This window comes from Delphinus delphis, chromosome 20, assembly GCF_949987515.2.
Source record: "Delphinus delphis chromosome 20, mDelDel1.2, whole genome shotgun sequence".
Taxonomy (NCBI): domain Eukaryota; kingdom Metazoa; phylum Chordata; class Mammalia; order Artiodactyla; family Delphinidae; genus Delphinus; species Delphinus delphis.
In genome coordinates, this window is record NC_082702.1 from 16,269,032 (window position 1) to 16,283,064 (window position 14,033).

Here is a 14,033-nt window from a genome sequence, read left to right on the forward strand (position 1 = left end):
GGGGAGGGAGGGAGAGCGGGGGAGGGGTCTACTCTGGGGTCTGGGGATGAGAAGGGAAGGGGCAGCTGGGGGCGGTGGCGCTGAGGGAGGGAAGGGAAGCTTGAGGGGCTCTGAGAGAGAAGGCGGCCACTGTGGCGCTGCGGGAGGGGAAGGAGAGGAAGGGGGAAAATCTGGGGATGGGGGAGACAGCTCCCCAGCTTCAGCTTTGTCCCCTCCCCAGTTTGGCCCCCACAGATGAGAGCACACAGACAGAACAGGGGGAAAACCAAATGCGCGTTTATTAAGCTCAAGACACAGACGCTGAGGGTGCGGGGAGCAGGGAGGTGCCGGCGAGTAGCACACAGGGATTGTGGGGGGCTGAGGGTGGACTCCCGGGACCCCAGGAGCTGGAGGCCTGAGTCCCTGGGTCTGGGATGCAGACGGGCTCTTTGGGGGGTCGTAATTGCCAAGGCCTGGGGAGGTGCAGCGGCTCCAGCCTTGGAGTAGGTGGGACGGCTCATTCAGGGGAGCGCTCCCTGGGCAAGGCTGGGGTCCCCACCGCCTCCACCTGGTCCTCAGGCTCCCGCAATCAGGCAGGGACAGTAGTGGAGGTGCCCAGGTCTGGTCTACACGCCGCCACCTCCAGGGGCTGGGGTGAGAGGGAGTGAGAGAGAGAGAGAGAGCCATGGAGCTCCAGTGGGCAGCAAGAGGGGTGCAGGCAGCCCCCCGCCACACACTGCCAGGCCCCCTTCATGGAAGTCAGGTCTCCAGACTGTCACCCTAGAGCTAGCCCTGGGAAGTTGTCTTGCCTCCCTGCATCCTAATATCTGGTCCATAGAGGGACACCTTTGGGGCTTTTGTCCTGTCCCACAGGGCACTGTCATGAGAGGAACACATCTGTGATGAGGCCGAAGACCCCTGGCCCAGCCTGGGCTTTTCTGTGGTGTCCCCCCACCAGAAAAGGAGTCTCCAACCCTCTCCCATGCTCCCAGCGTCCTCCTATACCCCCATTCCTTTCCAGCACACCATCTCTGGGACATTTGGATACAACAGGAATTCCTATGTCTCCCACCCACTTGGGCCCATCATTCAAGTGGAATGGGTGAGAATTCTGTACATATTCTTAGACTGTGGCCAGGTACCCAGGCCAACCGTACCCCCCCATCATCCACAAAGTGACCCATTAATGTTCTTAAATCTCATTAAATAAACATGAAACTAAACACATGAAATTCCACATCAAATCCTCCAAATATGGAGTACCCCAAGGCCCATTTTTTTAGTTCTAAAAACTTTATAAGAGGCAGAGTTTCCCATCTCTGATTTTTTAAAAGTCCCTGGAAAGGACACAGTTCCACTAAAAACAGGTCGAGATATTTTTACATAATTAAAATTAACACCCCCAAGGAGTCACAATCTTTCATCTACATGCTTATCCCCCCTCCTACATCCTACATCTATCCACCTGCACTCACTCTCCCCCTCCTCCTCACTCCACCCCCTCCACCCTCCACCCCCCCTTCACCCCACCCCCTCCCACATTCCACCCTCCTCCTCCATTCTCCACCCCTTCTAGGGACTCCTTCCCCCTCTTCCTCTATCCCCTCCTGCACCCTTCACCTCCTCTTACACCCCCATTCTCTTCACTCTTTATCCTATACTTTCCATCTTTCCATCCTCACACTCATATTCTCTCTTCTATTGTCTCTTTTCCAATATCAATTTTTTTTTTTTTTTTTTTTTTTTGCTGTACGCGGGCCTCTCACTGTCGCGGCCTCTCCCGTTGTGGAGCACAGGCTCCTGACGCGCAGGCTCAGCGGCCATGGCTCACGGGCGCAGCCGCTCCGCGGCATGTTGGGATCCTCCCGGACCGGGGCACGAACCCGGGTCCCCTGCACAGGCAGGCGGACTCTCAACCACTGCGCCACCAGGGAAGCTCTCCAATATCAATTTTTAAAACCTGTATTCTATATGTCTCTCTTTTTGTTTTTTGATACAATTATTCACAAGCCTTCCTTCCTTCCTTCCTTCCTCCCTTTTTCTCAGTCATTTCATCCTAGATCTTCCCAACTGAACACTAAAGTCTGGAAAACATTCTATCTTCCTGCCTTCTCTAGTGCTCAACTCTGCCTTCATTCTGACTGCCAATATCCTTTTCCCATGTGGACCCCTCTCTCCACAGGCTGTGGCTTTCTCATCTGGGGAATTAGTTCATCCTTGCTTTTATGAGATTAGGTACTTGTTTCTGGGCTGTTTCAAGGACCCTTTAGGACATTTCACATCCCGCTAACTTCATGTTTTAACATGTTTGATCGGCAGGGTCTCAGCTCCATCGTTGGTGGCCCCATTCTTAGGGCCATCCAGTGCAGTTTCCCCTCTGACTCCCCTCCCTGCTCCCACCCATCTTCCCAGAACCACACCCTTTCACACCCTCACCTGAGGAGGGAAGCTCCGACTTACAGGATTTGCATGTTGGGCTGTGGAAGCAAAGATGAGAGAGAAAAGCATAAACAGGCTCAGTTGCGCAGGCTTTCTGGGAAGCACCTGGCAGGCCCCGGGGGCCCTTTTGTTTGGCAGCCCCCCTGTGCCCCAGGCCGCTCCCACCCCTCCCCGTCTCTCCCCACTGCTGCCGGACCTCTCAGACCTGGAGTCCGCCTTCCTGCACTTCATCTTCTTGCCTGTTAGGACAGAGACAGAACAGAACAAGGAGACAGGACATAAGGGTCTGGACAAAAGCCAGCAGGGGAACTGCAGGTGCCCAGGGCTTTGGAGCCCAAGAAGGGGTCACACTTACTGATGATGATGAGGATGCCCAGCAGGAACAATATGGTGGCCAGAGTCATGCCCACGGTCTGGACAGTGTCATAGTCTGGGGAAGATATGGGAGGACATCAAAGTGGGGGCAGCACCTCAGCTCCCCTGGAGCCTTGGCCTGGGTTCAAGGCCGCAGGCTCCTCCAGTGGGTCAACGTGAGCATCAAGTGCATGGCCTTGGGCGTTGGGCGCTCCCCTTAACCTCTCCTCTTTACCCTTCTCTTACCCTTCTCTGGATTGTTTGGCCATAGATATAGAGAAAGATATGAACTTCCTCTATTGCATATATATATATATATATATTTTTTTTTTTTTTTTTTCAGCAAACAACCTTCTCTGTGGTCTCTCTGTCACCCATCCCCCTACTCAACCCTCCAGCCATAGGGATCCTGTTAACACCTGAGTCTGCTCAGGGTCTTCCTGAGTTCAGAGCACACCACTCCACCCCCTCCAACTTCCACTGCATTGCGAGGAAAAGCCAAAGTCCTCCCCACAGCCCATGAGGCCCTGTACCATCTAGTTCCCATCCCTTCTCAGAGCTCATCCCACTCCACTCTCCTCCTCAATCCCCTACTCCAAGCACACCAGTCTCCCTGCAGTTCCTGGAGCCTATCAGGCTTGGTCCTACCTCAGGGCTTTTGCACTTGCTGGGCCCTCTGCCTGAAAGCTCCTCCCCCAAATATCCCTCCCTTACCAGCTTCTGGGCTTTATTCAAATGTTAGTGACACATTCTCTGACTGTCTCATTTAGAATTTTCCATGCTCTCCTCAACATTTCCTAATCTCGTTCTTTCTTTTATTTTCCTTCATAAGAATTATTCTTGTCTAGTGCGCTATAGTAAACATTTATAAAAATATTAATTTATAAAGCAACCACTCCGTACCAGCAGCAGCCCAGGCCCTTGCCCTCAGGGAGTTGTCGTTCATATTGTGTTAAACAAAAGAAAACCAAAAACCTCAGTCATGTGACCATGGCTAGATGTGGGTGTGGCCCCTCTTGCTGGGGAGTCAGGAGGGCTTCTGCTAGTAGACAGTCATTATTTGATCTGAGGCCTGAAGAAGAAAAAGGAGCTGTGTGGAGAGCTAGAGGAAGAGCATTCTGGCAGAGGGAACAGTAAGTGCAAAGGCCCTGAGGCAGGAAAGAACTTGGCGTATGGAGAAGCGGTATGAGTGAGCAATGGGAGAGGGCAGGAGGGTATTTAGAGGGAGAACTGGGGTCAGTTCTGCTGGACCTGGAGTCATTTTTTGAGCTTCAGTGCTGTGGGGAAGATTTAATGATATCATCCGAGTAACTCTTTCCCACAGTCCTTATAGGTAGGAACCATTACTATTCTTTATTTTACAGAAGGGCCCAGAGAGGCAAAGTTTCTTGCTCAAGGCCACACAGCTAGTGAGTGGATAATCCAGGATTCAAATCCCGACAGCCCGGTGTCAGAGTTGTCTGCTTCTCTGATGATCCCAGTGCACCAGCCCAGAGTGCTGGTGAAGCCTAAAGAGGGTCCATAGAGGGTACCCCCTCCCCAAGTCTGACTCGGCCCTCCATGAGCCCAGCCGATGTGAATTATATCCACATGGTCACATGGCCAGTGGGCCAGCACGTAGCGTGTAGCCATAGCTGAAGCCACTTCAGCAGTGACCCATGGGGATCTAAAGCCACCCCTCATCCAGCCCCAGGGTACCCTCAGCACAGCATCTGCCACTCACCGTAGTAAAATGGGTCAGGTTCCTGAGGAACTGTGGCAAGGAGGCAGAGAAAGAAAGAGAGGGGGAAAAAATTTCAACAATGAGCTTCTTAACATTTTTGAGGATCCTGATGGGGCCACTGGTCCAGTGGTTTCTGTGTAGAAATCAGATAATGAGACGTCTTGCTCTGGATGATGTAGCCTCATGGCCAGACACAAAGCTTAAAGAGAGGAGCATAGGCTGGATTCCAGCCCCCACTCATTCCATTGGTCGCTACCTTCCCTTGTACAGTGTACAACCTACCTAACCATACATGGCGGTCCTGGTCCTAGCCCCCCGTGGAGGTCTAATGCAAGCATGGACTCATTTTCTGAAATACACATATATACTCCCATTTGCATACGATGCTGAGACTCCAATCCCACTGCTGAGTGGACTGCTGAGTGTATCAGCTTCCCCTGAACACTCCCTGAAACTTCTCAGCCATCTGAGAGCCCCAAAAGGCAGGCACTGTGGCTACTGCTCTCATCCACTTGCTCCTGACACCCAATCCAGCAGAGCAGAGATGTCCAAAATTTTATATTATATTATATCATATATATACTTATATCCTATATTACTTATTTCTCAGACATCAATTTAAAGATTCAAAATTGACTTTGTAATAACCTTCCCAGTGTGTGTGTATATGCACGCATATGTGTGTAGCTGTACCACAGAAAACATACTCATCCATTGGAAGACTCACTCTGATTTCAAAAACGTTAACATGTGGATAAAACGTGTGTGTGTCTGTGTGTCTGTGGATTTACTTTTCCCCAACTCCCACCTCCCTGTCTCAAACTATATTCCCCTTCAGGAGAGCTCAGAACATCCTTCCCATTCAAGAAACCCACCCTGATGCTTCCCTAATTCCTCTGACAGCTTTTAGTACACTCTGCCTTGATTAGAGCACGATTCTGCAAAACAAGCACCACTAGGGGAGTGGGGGTGGGGGGGGGTATCAGGAGCGCCAGGGAGATGCCAGATGTTGTCATTAATGTTCTTCCCCTATCCAGGCTCAGGAAGGTTGGCTACCTTGAGGTTGGGAAGGGGGACATATGACTCATTCGGGCCAATGAACTCTGCAGCATTTAAGTGCCCGCGCAAGAGCTCTCTTTTGCCTTTGGCCTGGTGATACGAATGCTCAAGATCGTGGCTTCTCCAGTTTCCTTTGGTGAGTAGACACCCCCCAGTTGACCTGTGGTGGCCATATAGTCCAAATGAGAAATCTACCTTCATTGTGAGAAGCCACTGAGATTTTCTGTTACCACAGTATACTCTCGTTTAAACTGACTCATGCAGGTGGCACCCAGGCAAGACCCTGATTAGCACTGACTCACAGTGTGTAAGTTCACCCTTCTCAGTTCCCTGTCCAATCTTCAAAGAGCAAGTCTTAAATAGGAGCTGATGTGACGCTACACTTTCCAACCCTTGTTAATCTCCCAAGATGAAACAGGCCTTGGGTTCAGGGCCTTCAGCAGGCAACAATATCTAAATAGACTGTTATGATGTTATTTGCTTTTCTCCTTTATTTATTTATCTAGGCAGCATTTGATAGCACTGAGTCCATGCCAGGCTCTCTTCTAAGCACTTTACAGACATTAACACAGTTATCTTCACAGCAGCTCTCTGATATAGGCGCTATCTTCATCCTCATTCCACAAAAGAGGAACACTGAGGCTCAGAAAAGTGAAGTCACCTGTTTAAGATCATTTTAATACTTGCCTTCAGTGTAAGACCAAAAAAAAAAAATTCCTGATTTTCCATTTGTGGTGGCAGTATAAAATAAAGCTAACAAAGTTTTTTAAAAGTTAATTCTTTGAAGGAAAAATGTTAAATAAATATCAGTGTGGGGAACATTTGGACAGGGCAAAAATCATGAAGGTGGTACTCATAAGCATCAGGATGGGGAAACATTAGTTTAGAGCCATCTGTGCTCTGTCTTAGCTCCCCCACCAGATGGAGAGTAAATTTATTGGATTCATCTCTACTGTTAATCCTGGCATTTATAAAGTTTTTCAAAGAAGTTTTCTAGAATGAATGAATGGATGGATGAATGAATGAATGAGCTCCTACTAGGCTGCAGGGAGACTGCATCAGAGGTGGAGCAGTTGAATTATCCTGCTTTTGTCTCCTGTGCTTCCACACATCCTGCCTCCCCAAACCATCACAGAAGCCCAGTGGGTGAGCGCCTGCCCCAGAGTCCTCTTTGGTTCCTCCCTGGGTGCTCCTTGCTCCATGCAGAAGTTCCTCTTCTGGTCTCTGCTGCCCCAGCAATCTGGGTCCTCAGGACGAGACTGAGCTAAGGGTGGAGCCAGGAGGCAGGAGAAGGAATGTGCACCACTCCTGGCCAGTTGCCAAGGAGACATCAGGAAGGAGGTGGTTACTATGGCAACTGGGGCATCTTGAGAGGTGAAGACAGTTGATGGGTCTGGGTACCCCAGGCTGGATAGGGTCCTGTGTGGGACTTGGGGGTTGGGTTTCTAACTCTGGGGCCAAACTTGACTGCCTCTGCTCCCTTTGTACCTCCTGTTGTTGCCTCTGCAGGACTGGCTTCTGGCCAAGCGGAGGGTCCTTCTTAGGGATAGGGACCCAGGCCCAGCTGTGCTCCTGCATCTTCTTTCTGTTCGTCCCCAACACACCCTCCTGCTCTCTGATGGGGTGGGGGATGGGGGGATGCGGGAGCCATCCCCCGCCCCAAAACAATCCATTCACTCATTAATTAATTTCATTAAGTGGTTTGCAACAGGCAACATGCATTTCCTCCCCCGGGGTTTCCCAAGACCTGTGGTCCCCTCTCCTGCTGTGACTGGAGAAAGGGTGTGGGGAGGTGGAGGCATCTGTCCTCCCACCTCTGCCCGTCTGCTGCCATCGATCTTGCTAACCACCATCTCCACGAAAGGAAGCACTAGGCTCCCGCCAGGCTTGCTGCCTCAGCCCTGCCCCCTCTCCCTAGGGTGGCTTCCAGCCTCTGCAGCCGCCCCCCCCACCCCCACCCCCCCGCCCTGCTTCAAATTCTGCAGATATGGCTCAGTGCAGCAGCCCCCACCTCCCAGGAAAGCAGGCAGGGGAGGAGAGATCAGAGTGGAATTGGGGTTCCCTTCACTTGCCAGAGGTTCCTCAGCACCGCTGGCCTCTCCCCTGACCCTGCTCTCAGCGCAAGAGACCCTCCCTTGCCCACCTCTCCCCCACCATGGAAGCATCCTTCCCCTTGCCTATCTGCAGAAGCAGGCTCAAGAAAGGGGGCTGTTGGGGGGGTCAGTATTTCGGGGGTGCACAATTGGGCTAATGGTGTGAAATGTAAATATCTGTGTGGACGATGGAGGTAGAGAGGGGCATCTGTGTGCACACCCAAGTGCACCTTTCGGACCAGACAACACCCCGAATGTGGGCTGGGAAGGAGGGCCCTGACACCCATCCCTGCCCATGGGGGCTCACTGCAGTGGTACGGGCCCCACCCTGTGCCACCCCCCCCCTTCTCTTTTCCATTTCCCTCTCACGCTGTGGGGCCATCTCTCTCTCTCTCCCCCCCTCTGTGTCTTTATGCCTCCCTCTCCATAGTTGCCTCAGTCCCTCTGTCTCTCAGTCTCTATCTCTTTCAGGCTCTCTGTCAGTCTCTTTCTGTATTCCTTTCGGTCTCCCTCTCTCTTGCTCTCTGTCTCTCTCTGTCTCTCTCTCACTTCCTCCAGCTCCTATCTTTCCCTCTTTCTCCCTGCTTCCTACTGAACCTGCCTGTCAGAGATTTCAGGAAACACCCACCGTAGGTGCCAGCACTAGGAAAAAAAGAGGCATACGGACCCCCTCCCCTTACCCCCCTGAAATCTGCGAGAACCTCTGTGGCTGCAGATCCACCCGCTCCCACCTTCGAAGCCCATCTCTTCGAGTCCACTACCACCGCTGTGCTGGACCAGCCACCCGGTTGCTATAGCTACCGGTCCGAGCATCCTTTCTCCGGGGACTGCCGCTCTCCAACCACGGGTCCCGCACAGGAACGACACCACCGGGAGAAGGTGTCCAAGAGGCCTGGAGGGGTGCCAAGGGGTGCACTGCAGGGGCCTCCGCCCATGGTAGGAAGGGACATCCCCTTCCCCATTCCCCTCCCCTTCCAGTACTGGAATCTCCCCAGAGCCTCTCTCCTAAGCTCTAAGATCCCGGAGCCCCCCTGCGCCCTCTCCCCAGGCGACGCTCACCCTTTGTGGTGACCTGGGTCGGGGTCGCCATGCCAAGCCGGAGCAGGGGTCGGCTGGATGCCGAGGCGGTGAAGGCGCGGCTGCAGCAGCTGGAACCGGGACGGACTGTTGTCGGGGGGAGATGGGGGGAGCCCTGGTGTGGAGGGGGCCGTAGCCAATGGGGGCCCGGAGAGCCCGCCCCCGTCCCGGCCACCCCCGCCCCCGCCCCCGCCCACTGCCGACGTCCCCGCCCTTTCCCCAAGGGTGGGGGCGCCCTCTGCCGGGGCCAAGGGGGCGCCCAGGCTTTCCGCGCGAAGGGACTGACAGATCCACACCGCTCTGTCAAGACAGAAAAGCACGTTTTATTGGAAATCTGAGCGGCAGACGGGAGTCTGTGGGGGCAGGGCTGGGAAAGAGGACAGTCCAGATGGAGGTGGGCGCGCGGAAGGTGGGTGGGAGGCGTCAGGTGCCAGGGGAATTCTGTGTGGGTGAAAAGGGTAAGAGGCAGGAGAGCCCTCCAAGCCCCCTATCCCAGCCCTTCGCCCCCTCCTCCTTCCCCCCTCCCCCCTCCAGCCTAGTCAGAGCTGCAGGACCTGGCTGGCTTCCATCGCACCAGGTGTCTCTACCGCCTGCGGGTGGACAGACCTAAGGGGGAACACATAGAGTTCGGATAGCAGGAGGGGCACCCCAGCTCCTCTGGAAGGTGGGAGCACAGCAGGGCAACTCCCCGACCTCGGGTTTCAGATCAAGCCCCCCGCTCCACGCGCCCACGGAGGACCAGGAAAGGGGTTCTTGGAACCAGCTTGCATCCCCAAACACCCGAAGTCTCCCCAAACTCACGGCGGATTGAGCTGCGGAAAGTTCCCTCCTCTTCATCAGGTTCCCCAGTCCTGAGAAAAGAGATGCAGAAGGAATTGGGGATGGAAAAGGAGAGAGGCAGCTACACCCGGGAAACCCCAGTGCAGCCCCCATTTCACAGACTTGTGTACTGAGACCCAGAGATGGGCGAGGAGCAGGCTCCGGGCCGCCAGAAAATCCAGTGCACCCAGGAGCAGTTTAAGTGTTTGGCAGGAGGCGCTCCAGGCCGGTAACAGAGAGTACCTCCCCGAATGCTGGAGAAGGAACTAGAATTTGCAAAGGAGGTATAGCCAAAGCGACTTGAGGGCAGATTGCCTGGAGACGGCCTAGGTTAGAAACCTAGAGCCTTCACCTTGCAGTTGAGCGATTTGGGGCGTGTGACCACCTTCCCGTGCCTTGGTTTCCTCATCTGTAAAATGAGGTTAATAAAAGCACCTGCCTTATAGATATGGTGTGAGGGATAAATAACACATCATGAAACAGCATCCTGCACGTGGGACACACCCAATAAATACTACCTTTATTTATAATAACATCTACAAGTATCTTAATACCGACAAGGTATTCACACATTGCCTGGGCTTTACATTTTTATTTAAGGATGAATCAGAGAGCTAGAAACAGGACTCCGAGCTAAACTGGGCCGCCAAGTGAGGTGATCTCATTTCGCCGCGGCTCTTTCTTTCACAGCACTTACGGCGCTTCGTGATTTTATATTTGTGGGTCTGTTGGAGCCCATCGCCACCGCCCGCACTGGGCCGGACGCTCAGCCAGGCAGGGAGGGCAGTTAATTCGTGGCTTGGTCCCAAGGCCTGGCTTGGGGCTGGACACGTAGTAGGTGCTTGATTCATATTTGCCGAGGGGTCTCTCTGGCTCTGGATTGAGTGGACTTCCGGCCTCACCCCCAGTGCTCCTTCAGAGCGGGAGTAGATGAGTGAGAGCCCAGAGAGGCTTCTTACCTCTGCTGCTGGTTGAATTTGCACCGGCATCTTCTGCCTGTGGGTGGGGGCGTGGGGAGGAGTGCGCTGAGATTACGCTCTACGCGGCACAGCGAGCCAGAGCTCGCGCTCGCCAGGGCTGGAGCGGCGGGGGGGATAAGGGTGGGGCAGGGACAGGGGGGTGCTGGGCCTGCAATAGAGACGCGGCTGGCCCGAGGGAGGAGTAGAAGGGGCAGGGCGGAGCCTAGGGCAGGGAAAGGGGAGGGGCAGAAACAGGGGCGGGGCCGAGGGCGGGGCCGTAAACGGGGCGGGCCCGGGGGCGGTGATAGAAGCGGGAGCGGGGCCGAGGGCGGAGTAGAAGGGGCGGGGCCTAGAGCAGCGATGGGGGAGGGGCATAAACAGGGGCGGAGCCGAGGGCGTGAGGCCGGGGTGGGCAGAAATAAGGGCGGGGCCAAGGGCTCTGATAGGGGCGGGGTTGGAGGCGGAGCGGGGACTGGACGGGGTTGGGACAGACACCCGCAGATTCGCGGCTGGAGTCTGGGTAGGGGTACTCACTCAAGATGATGAGTATGCCCAGGATGAAAAGGATCCCGGCGATGATGAGGCCTCCGATCCGCAGGGATTGGTAGTCTGTGGGCAGCAAGGAGGAGCGTGAATGCAGGGAGGGGAGGAGGAAGGATGGTAGAGGGGCAGAATGGGGAGGAAGGGGCAAGGAGGAAGGATGGGGAAGAGGAAAGGAAATCAATGAGAGGAGGAGGGAGAGATGTGGGAGAAGGGGGATCAGGGAGAAGAGAGGATGTAAAGAAAAGGGAGGGGAGGAGGTGGGCAAGGCAAGGAGGAGGGAGGAGACAAGGGAGTGGGGAAGGATGATGGTGAGGATCAGGGAGAGGAGAAAGGCAGGTGGCAGCAGAGGATGAGCCATAAGATACTAAGAGGTAAAAGGAGAAAGATTCAGAGATACAGAGAGGGATGAAATAGACAGAGACCAACAGAGAGACAGAGACAGAGGGAGATCAAGACAGAAAGAGTCGGAGAGCCAGATCAAGAGAAAGAGAGAGAATGAGAATGACAGAGACATAAACACTGAGTCTAGAGATAGATGGAGACAGAAACAGAGAGAGGTGGGGGGAGGGGAGGAATGAGGAGAGGACAGGCGAACCCAGCCCAGCACCCCCTAACTCCCAAAGAAAGGTGCCCCTCCCTCCCTCACCATAGGTGAATGGGTCGTGTTCCTGTGGCGCTTCTGGAAAGAGAGAAAGAAATCAGGGTCGGATGCTTCCTGGGATCCTGGACAAGGAGGGGCATAACGAGACCTTTTGGGGGTTTCACATTCCTGGGCCGAGAGTCTGGGGACTGCTGGACCCTGAGCAGGCTGCCTACCCTCTCTGGGTCTTAGCTGCCCCGCTGCACTGTCCTGGGTGGAACAGCAGGCACCTAACTGCCTCAGCTCTCCGTCTCATTACAGGTTGTCTCTGATTCCGTCATTCACAGGCCTCCATCCCGCGTTCCACCTTTGCCTGACCTGGGGCATCCTCTCCCCTCCCCCAGATACCAGCCTGTAACTGAACCCCACGTGAGACCCCAATTTCCTGGTGCCTCAACTGACTCAGTTCAGATTGGAGTCTCCAACTTGTTTCTCTTGCAGGGTTTCCCCTACCCTTGCCACCCTTGGGGCTGAAGTGGGTAGTGGGCTGCCTTCCCCGGACTCACCTGCGTTGACCATGGCGAGGAGACCCACACAAAGAACCAAGATGTGGCTGAGAGATGCCATTGTCCTGGGGGACAACAAGGGTCAGGAAACCTGTACCCTCATTCCCCCACCTCTGGGGCCTGAACTCTCTTCAGGGGACTGTCTCTGTTAAGTCAGAGACAGTCCAGGGACTTAATTTCAAAAGCGTCCATCATCCAGGTTGATCACCCTGAGAAACAGAGGCACCCTCCTGCTTCACTGGGACACAGCATCACGAAAACAACCCACACCATGGGGGTCACAGAGCAGCAAGGACAGGGGTGAGACACACACACAGTCCACAGGGACCTCCCGCAGGCCAGGGCCTTCCCCACAGCAGGCCCCAGATTCCCCATGCCTACCCTGGATGCCTTGCCCCACCCAGGTGGAGAGACAGACACGCTGCCAGGGAAGAGGCAGCCAGGACATGCCCAAGGGCCCACCTGCCCGCACACCACAGCCTCACCGTGTCCGTAATATCCCAGCTCTCCTGCCCTCAGCCGCTGGCCCGCTCTCTGCCTGACCCTGGGTATAAATATCTCCCATTTCACCCTGGAGGAATTTGCCTCGCACAGGCCACCATGGCAACAGCCTTCCTCCCCCCCCTTGGGGGTCACGCACAACGCTGCCCGGGTGAGGCTGGGCTGCCACATTGCCATGGGCTGCCCCCGTGGGAAAGGCCACCCCTTCTCCTCTCCTGGAAGAGATGAGAACAGGGAAAACGTCCCCTTTGCCTGCCTCTGGGTGACATCTTTCATGAACGGACAATGCCAGGCGAGTGACCTGCGGCCCAGGCCAGTGGGGCTGAGAGATAGAAGACAGATGCCAGGGGCAGGAACGCACGCACACATGCACACACGCGCGCACACACACACAGTGGGGCTGGAATGGAGACGACGCCCACTCCCTAAACTTCTGGTTGGAGCAGGACATGGGGTGGAGACCCAGGCACACGCTACTCCTTATCTGGGCCTTCTGCACCCCCAAACAATGACGCAGCCCGACCTACACCCTACACACGTGAGTGTCCAAAACCCACACCCAGCCAGGGTGCACGTGCCACAGCAGGAGCAGGGAGGAGCTGCACCCACACTTCCACCCCTGGGAGAACCCCAACGTCCCAACCACACTCCCTTCCTCTTGGGTCTGGCCTGCCTGGGAAGCCACTCCTGTTCCCAAAATAGGCGGCCCAGCCAGGCCAGGGGTGAGGCCTGGAGGGGAGGGGCAGGGGGCGCTCACCCCAGTCAGGCTGTCCCCTGCCGAAAGAAGGCCCCAAACGTCCGGCTGTGCCCTGGGGCCGAGCACTTTGGACCCCCTGGCCCAGAGCTGGCCGCGCTGCCCTCAGCCGTCTCCCCTCCCCGCCCCACCCCACCCCTACCCTCCCCAACCGGCAGCTGTAACTGGAGCCGGGCTGGAGGGGGGCCAGGGGGCGGCCCCCAGCCCAGACCGCCCTGGCCCGCTAGGTTAACTCTCTCAGCTCAGAGGGAGGAATCGTAGGCAGCCAGCCGTGGGGAAAGCTGGGGAGAAGAGGTGCCGGCAGGGAGGACTGTGTTACAGGCGCACAAACACACACACACACACTCACACGTGAGCCTCGGCCGCACCTCAGAGGGCTTCGGAGCTGGGAGGGCAGGGTGGGTGTCAATGATTTTCCACGCTGCTCCCTGGGAACTGGGCCCAGCCTGGGCTTAAGGTCACCTGGCCTGAGTGCCTAGGAGTCCACTGACCCCTGACCCCAGGGTCCTGCGGGGCCCTCGTCAGCACCACAGGGCCGTTTGGGGGGCATTTCAGCGTGTATATAGGTTGTCTTCTACTGACTGTGA

The 14,033-nt window shown here is 55.4% G+C and overlaps 2 protein-coding genes and 1 pseudogene across 3 annotated transcripts; 1 reads left to right on the plus strand and 2 right to left on the minus strand.

Annotated features, from left to right (window-relative positions):
• Positions 1-254: 254 nt before the first annotated feature.
• On the minus strand, positions 255-8,896 carry FXYD7 (FXYD domain containing ion transport regulator 7). The gene is made up of 6 exons (XM_059999519.1): positions 8,707-8,896; positions 4,496-4,525; positions 2,774-2,848; positions 2,615-2,657; positions 2,416-2,456; positions 255-628 (listed from the first exon to the last, which is right to left on the minus strand). Exons 1-6 carry the CDS (start codon positions 8,735-8,737, stop codon positions 606-608), a joined length of 243 nt encoding a protein of 80 aa, XP_059855502.1. The 5' UTR covers positions 8,738-8,896; the 3' UTR covers positions 255-605.
• A 129-nt stretch (positions 8,897-9,025) lies between these two features.
• Positions 9,026-13,565, minus strand: FXYD1 (FXYD domain containing ion transport regulator 1). Of its 2 annotated transcripts, none has more exons than XM_059999502.1 (7): positions 13,450-13,565; positions 12,192-12,256; positions 11,692-11,724; positions 11,037-11,111; positions 10,503-10,539; positions 9,526-9,575; positions 9,026-9,330 (listed from the first exon to the last, which is right to left on the minus strand). In XM_059999502.1, exons 2-7 carry the CDS (start codon positions 12,250-12,252, stop codon positions 9,308-9,310), a joined length of 279 nt encoding a protein of 92 aa, XP_059855485.1. In that variant the 5' UTR covers positions 12,253-12,256; positions 13,450-13,565; the 3' UTR covers positions 9,026-9,307. The 2 variants fall into 2 exon arrangements, with proteins under 2 accessions (XP_059855485.1, XP_059855484.1); XM_059999501.1 differs by lacking the exon at positions 13,450-13,565 and adding an exon at positions 12,677-12,805.
• LOC138413909 (protein diaphanous homolog 1-like) lies at positions 12,868-13,707 on the plus strand (annotated as a pseudogene).
• Positions 13,708-14,033: the final 326 nt, after the last annotated feature.

What these genes read in the sequence shown, in the direction of transcription:
- FXYD7 (XM_059999519.1), bottom strand. Translation starts at nt 8,737, where the DNA reads ATGGCGACCCCGACCCAGGTCACCACAAAGG. An exon ending in ACCTGACCCATTTTACTACG is followed by an intron (nt 2,849 to 4,495) that starts GTGAGTGGCAGA and finishes TATCTTCCCCAG; the next exon opens with ACTATGACACTGTCCAGACC. An exon ending in GGGCATCCTCATCATCATCA is followed by an intron (nt 2,658 to 2,773) that starts GTAAGTGTGACC and finishes CTGTCCTAACAG; the next exon opens with GCAAGAAGATGAAGTGCAGG.
- FXYD1 (XM_059999501.1), bottom strand. Translation starts at nt 12,756, where the DNA reads ATGGGAGATATTTATACCCAGGGTCAGGCAGAGAGCGGGCCAGCGGCT. An exon ending in CCTCGCCATGGTCAACGCAG is followed by an intron (nt 11,725 to 12,191) that starts GTGAGTCCGGGG and finishes CTCTCTTTCCAG; the next exon opens with AAGCGCCACAGGAACACGAC. An exon ending in ACACGACCCATTCACCTATG is followed by an intron (nt 11,112 to 11,691) that starts GTGAGGGAGGGA and finishes TGCTGCCCACAG; the next exon opens with ACTACCAATCCCTGCGGATC.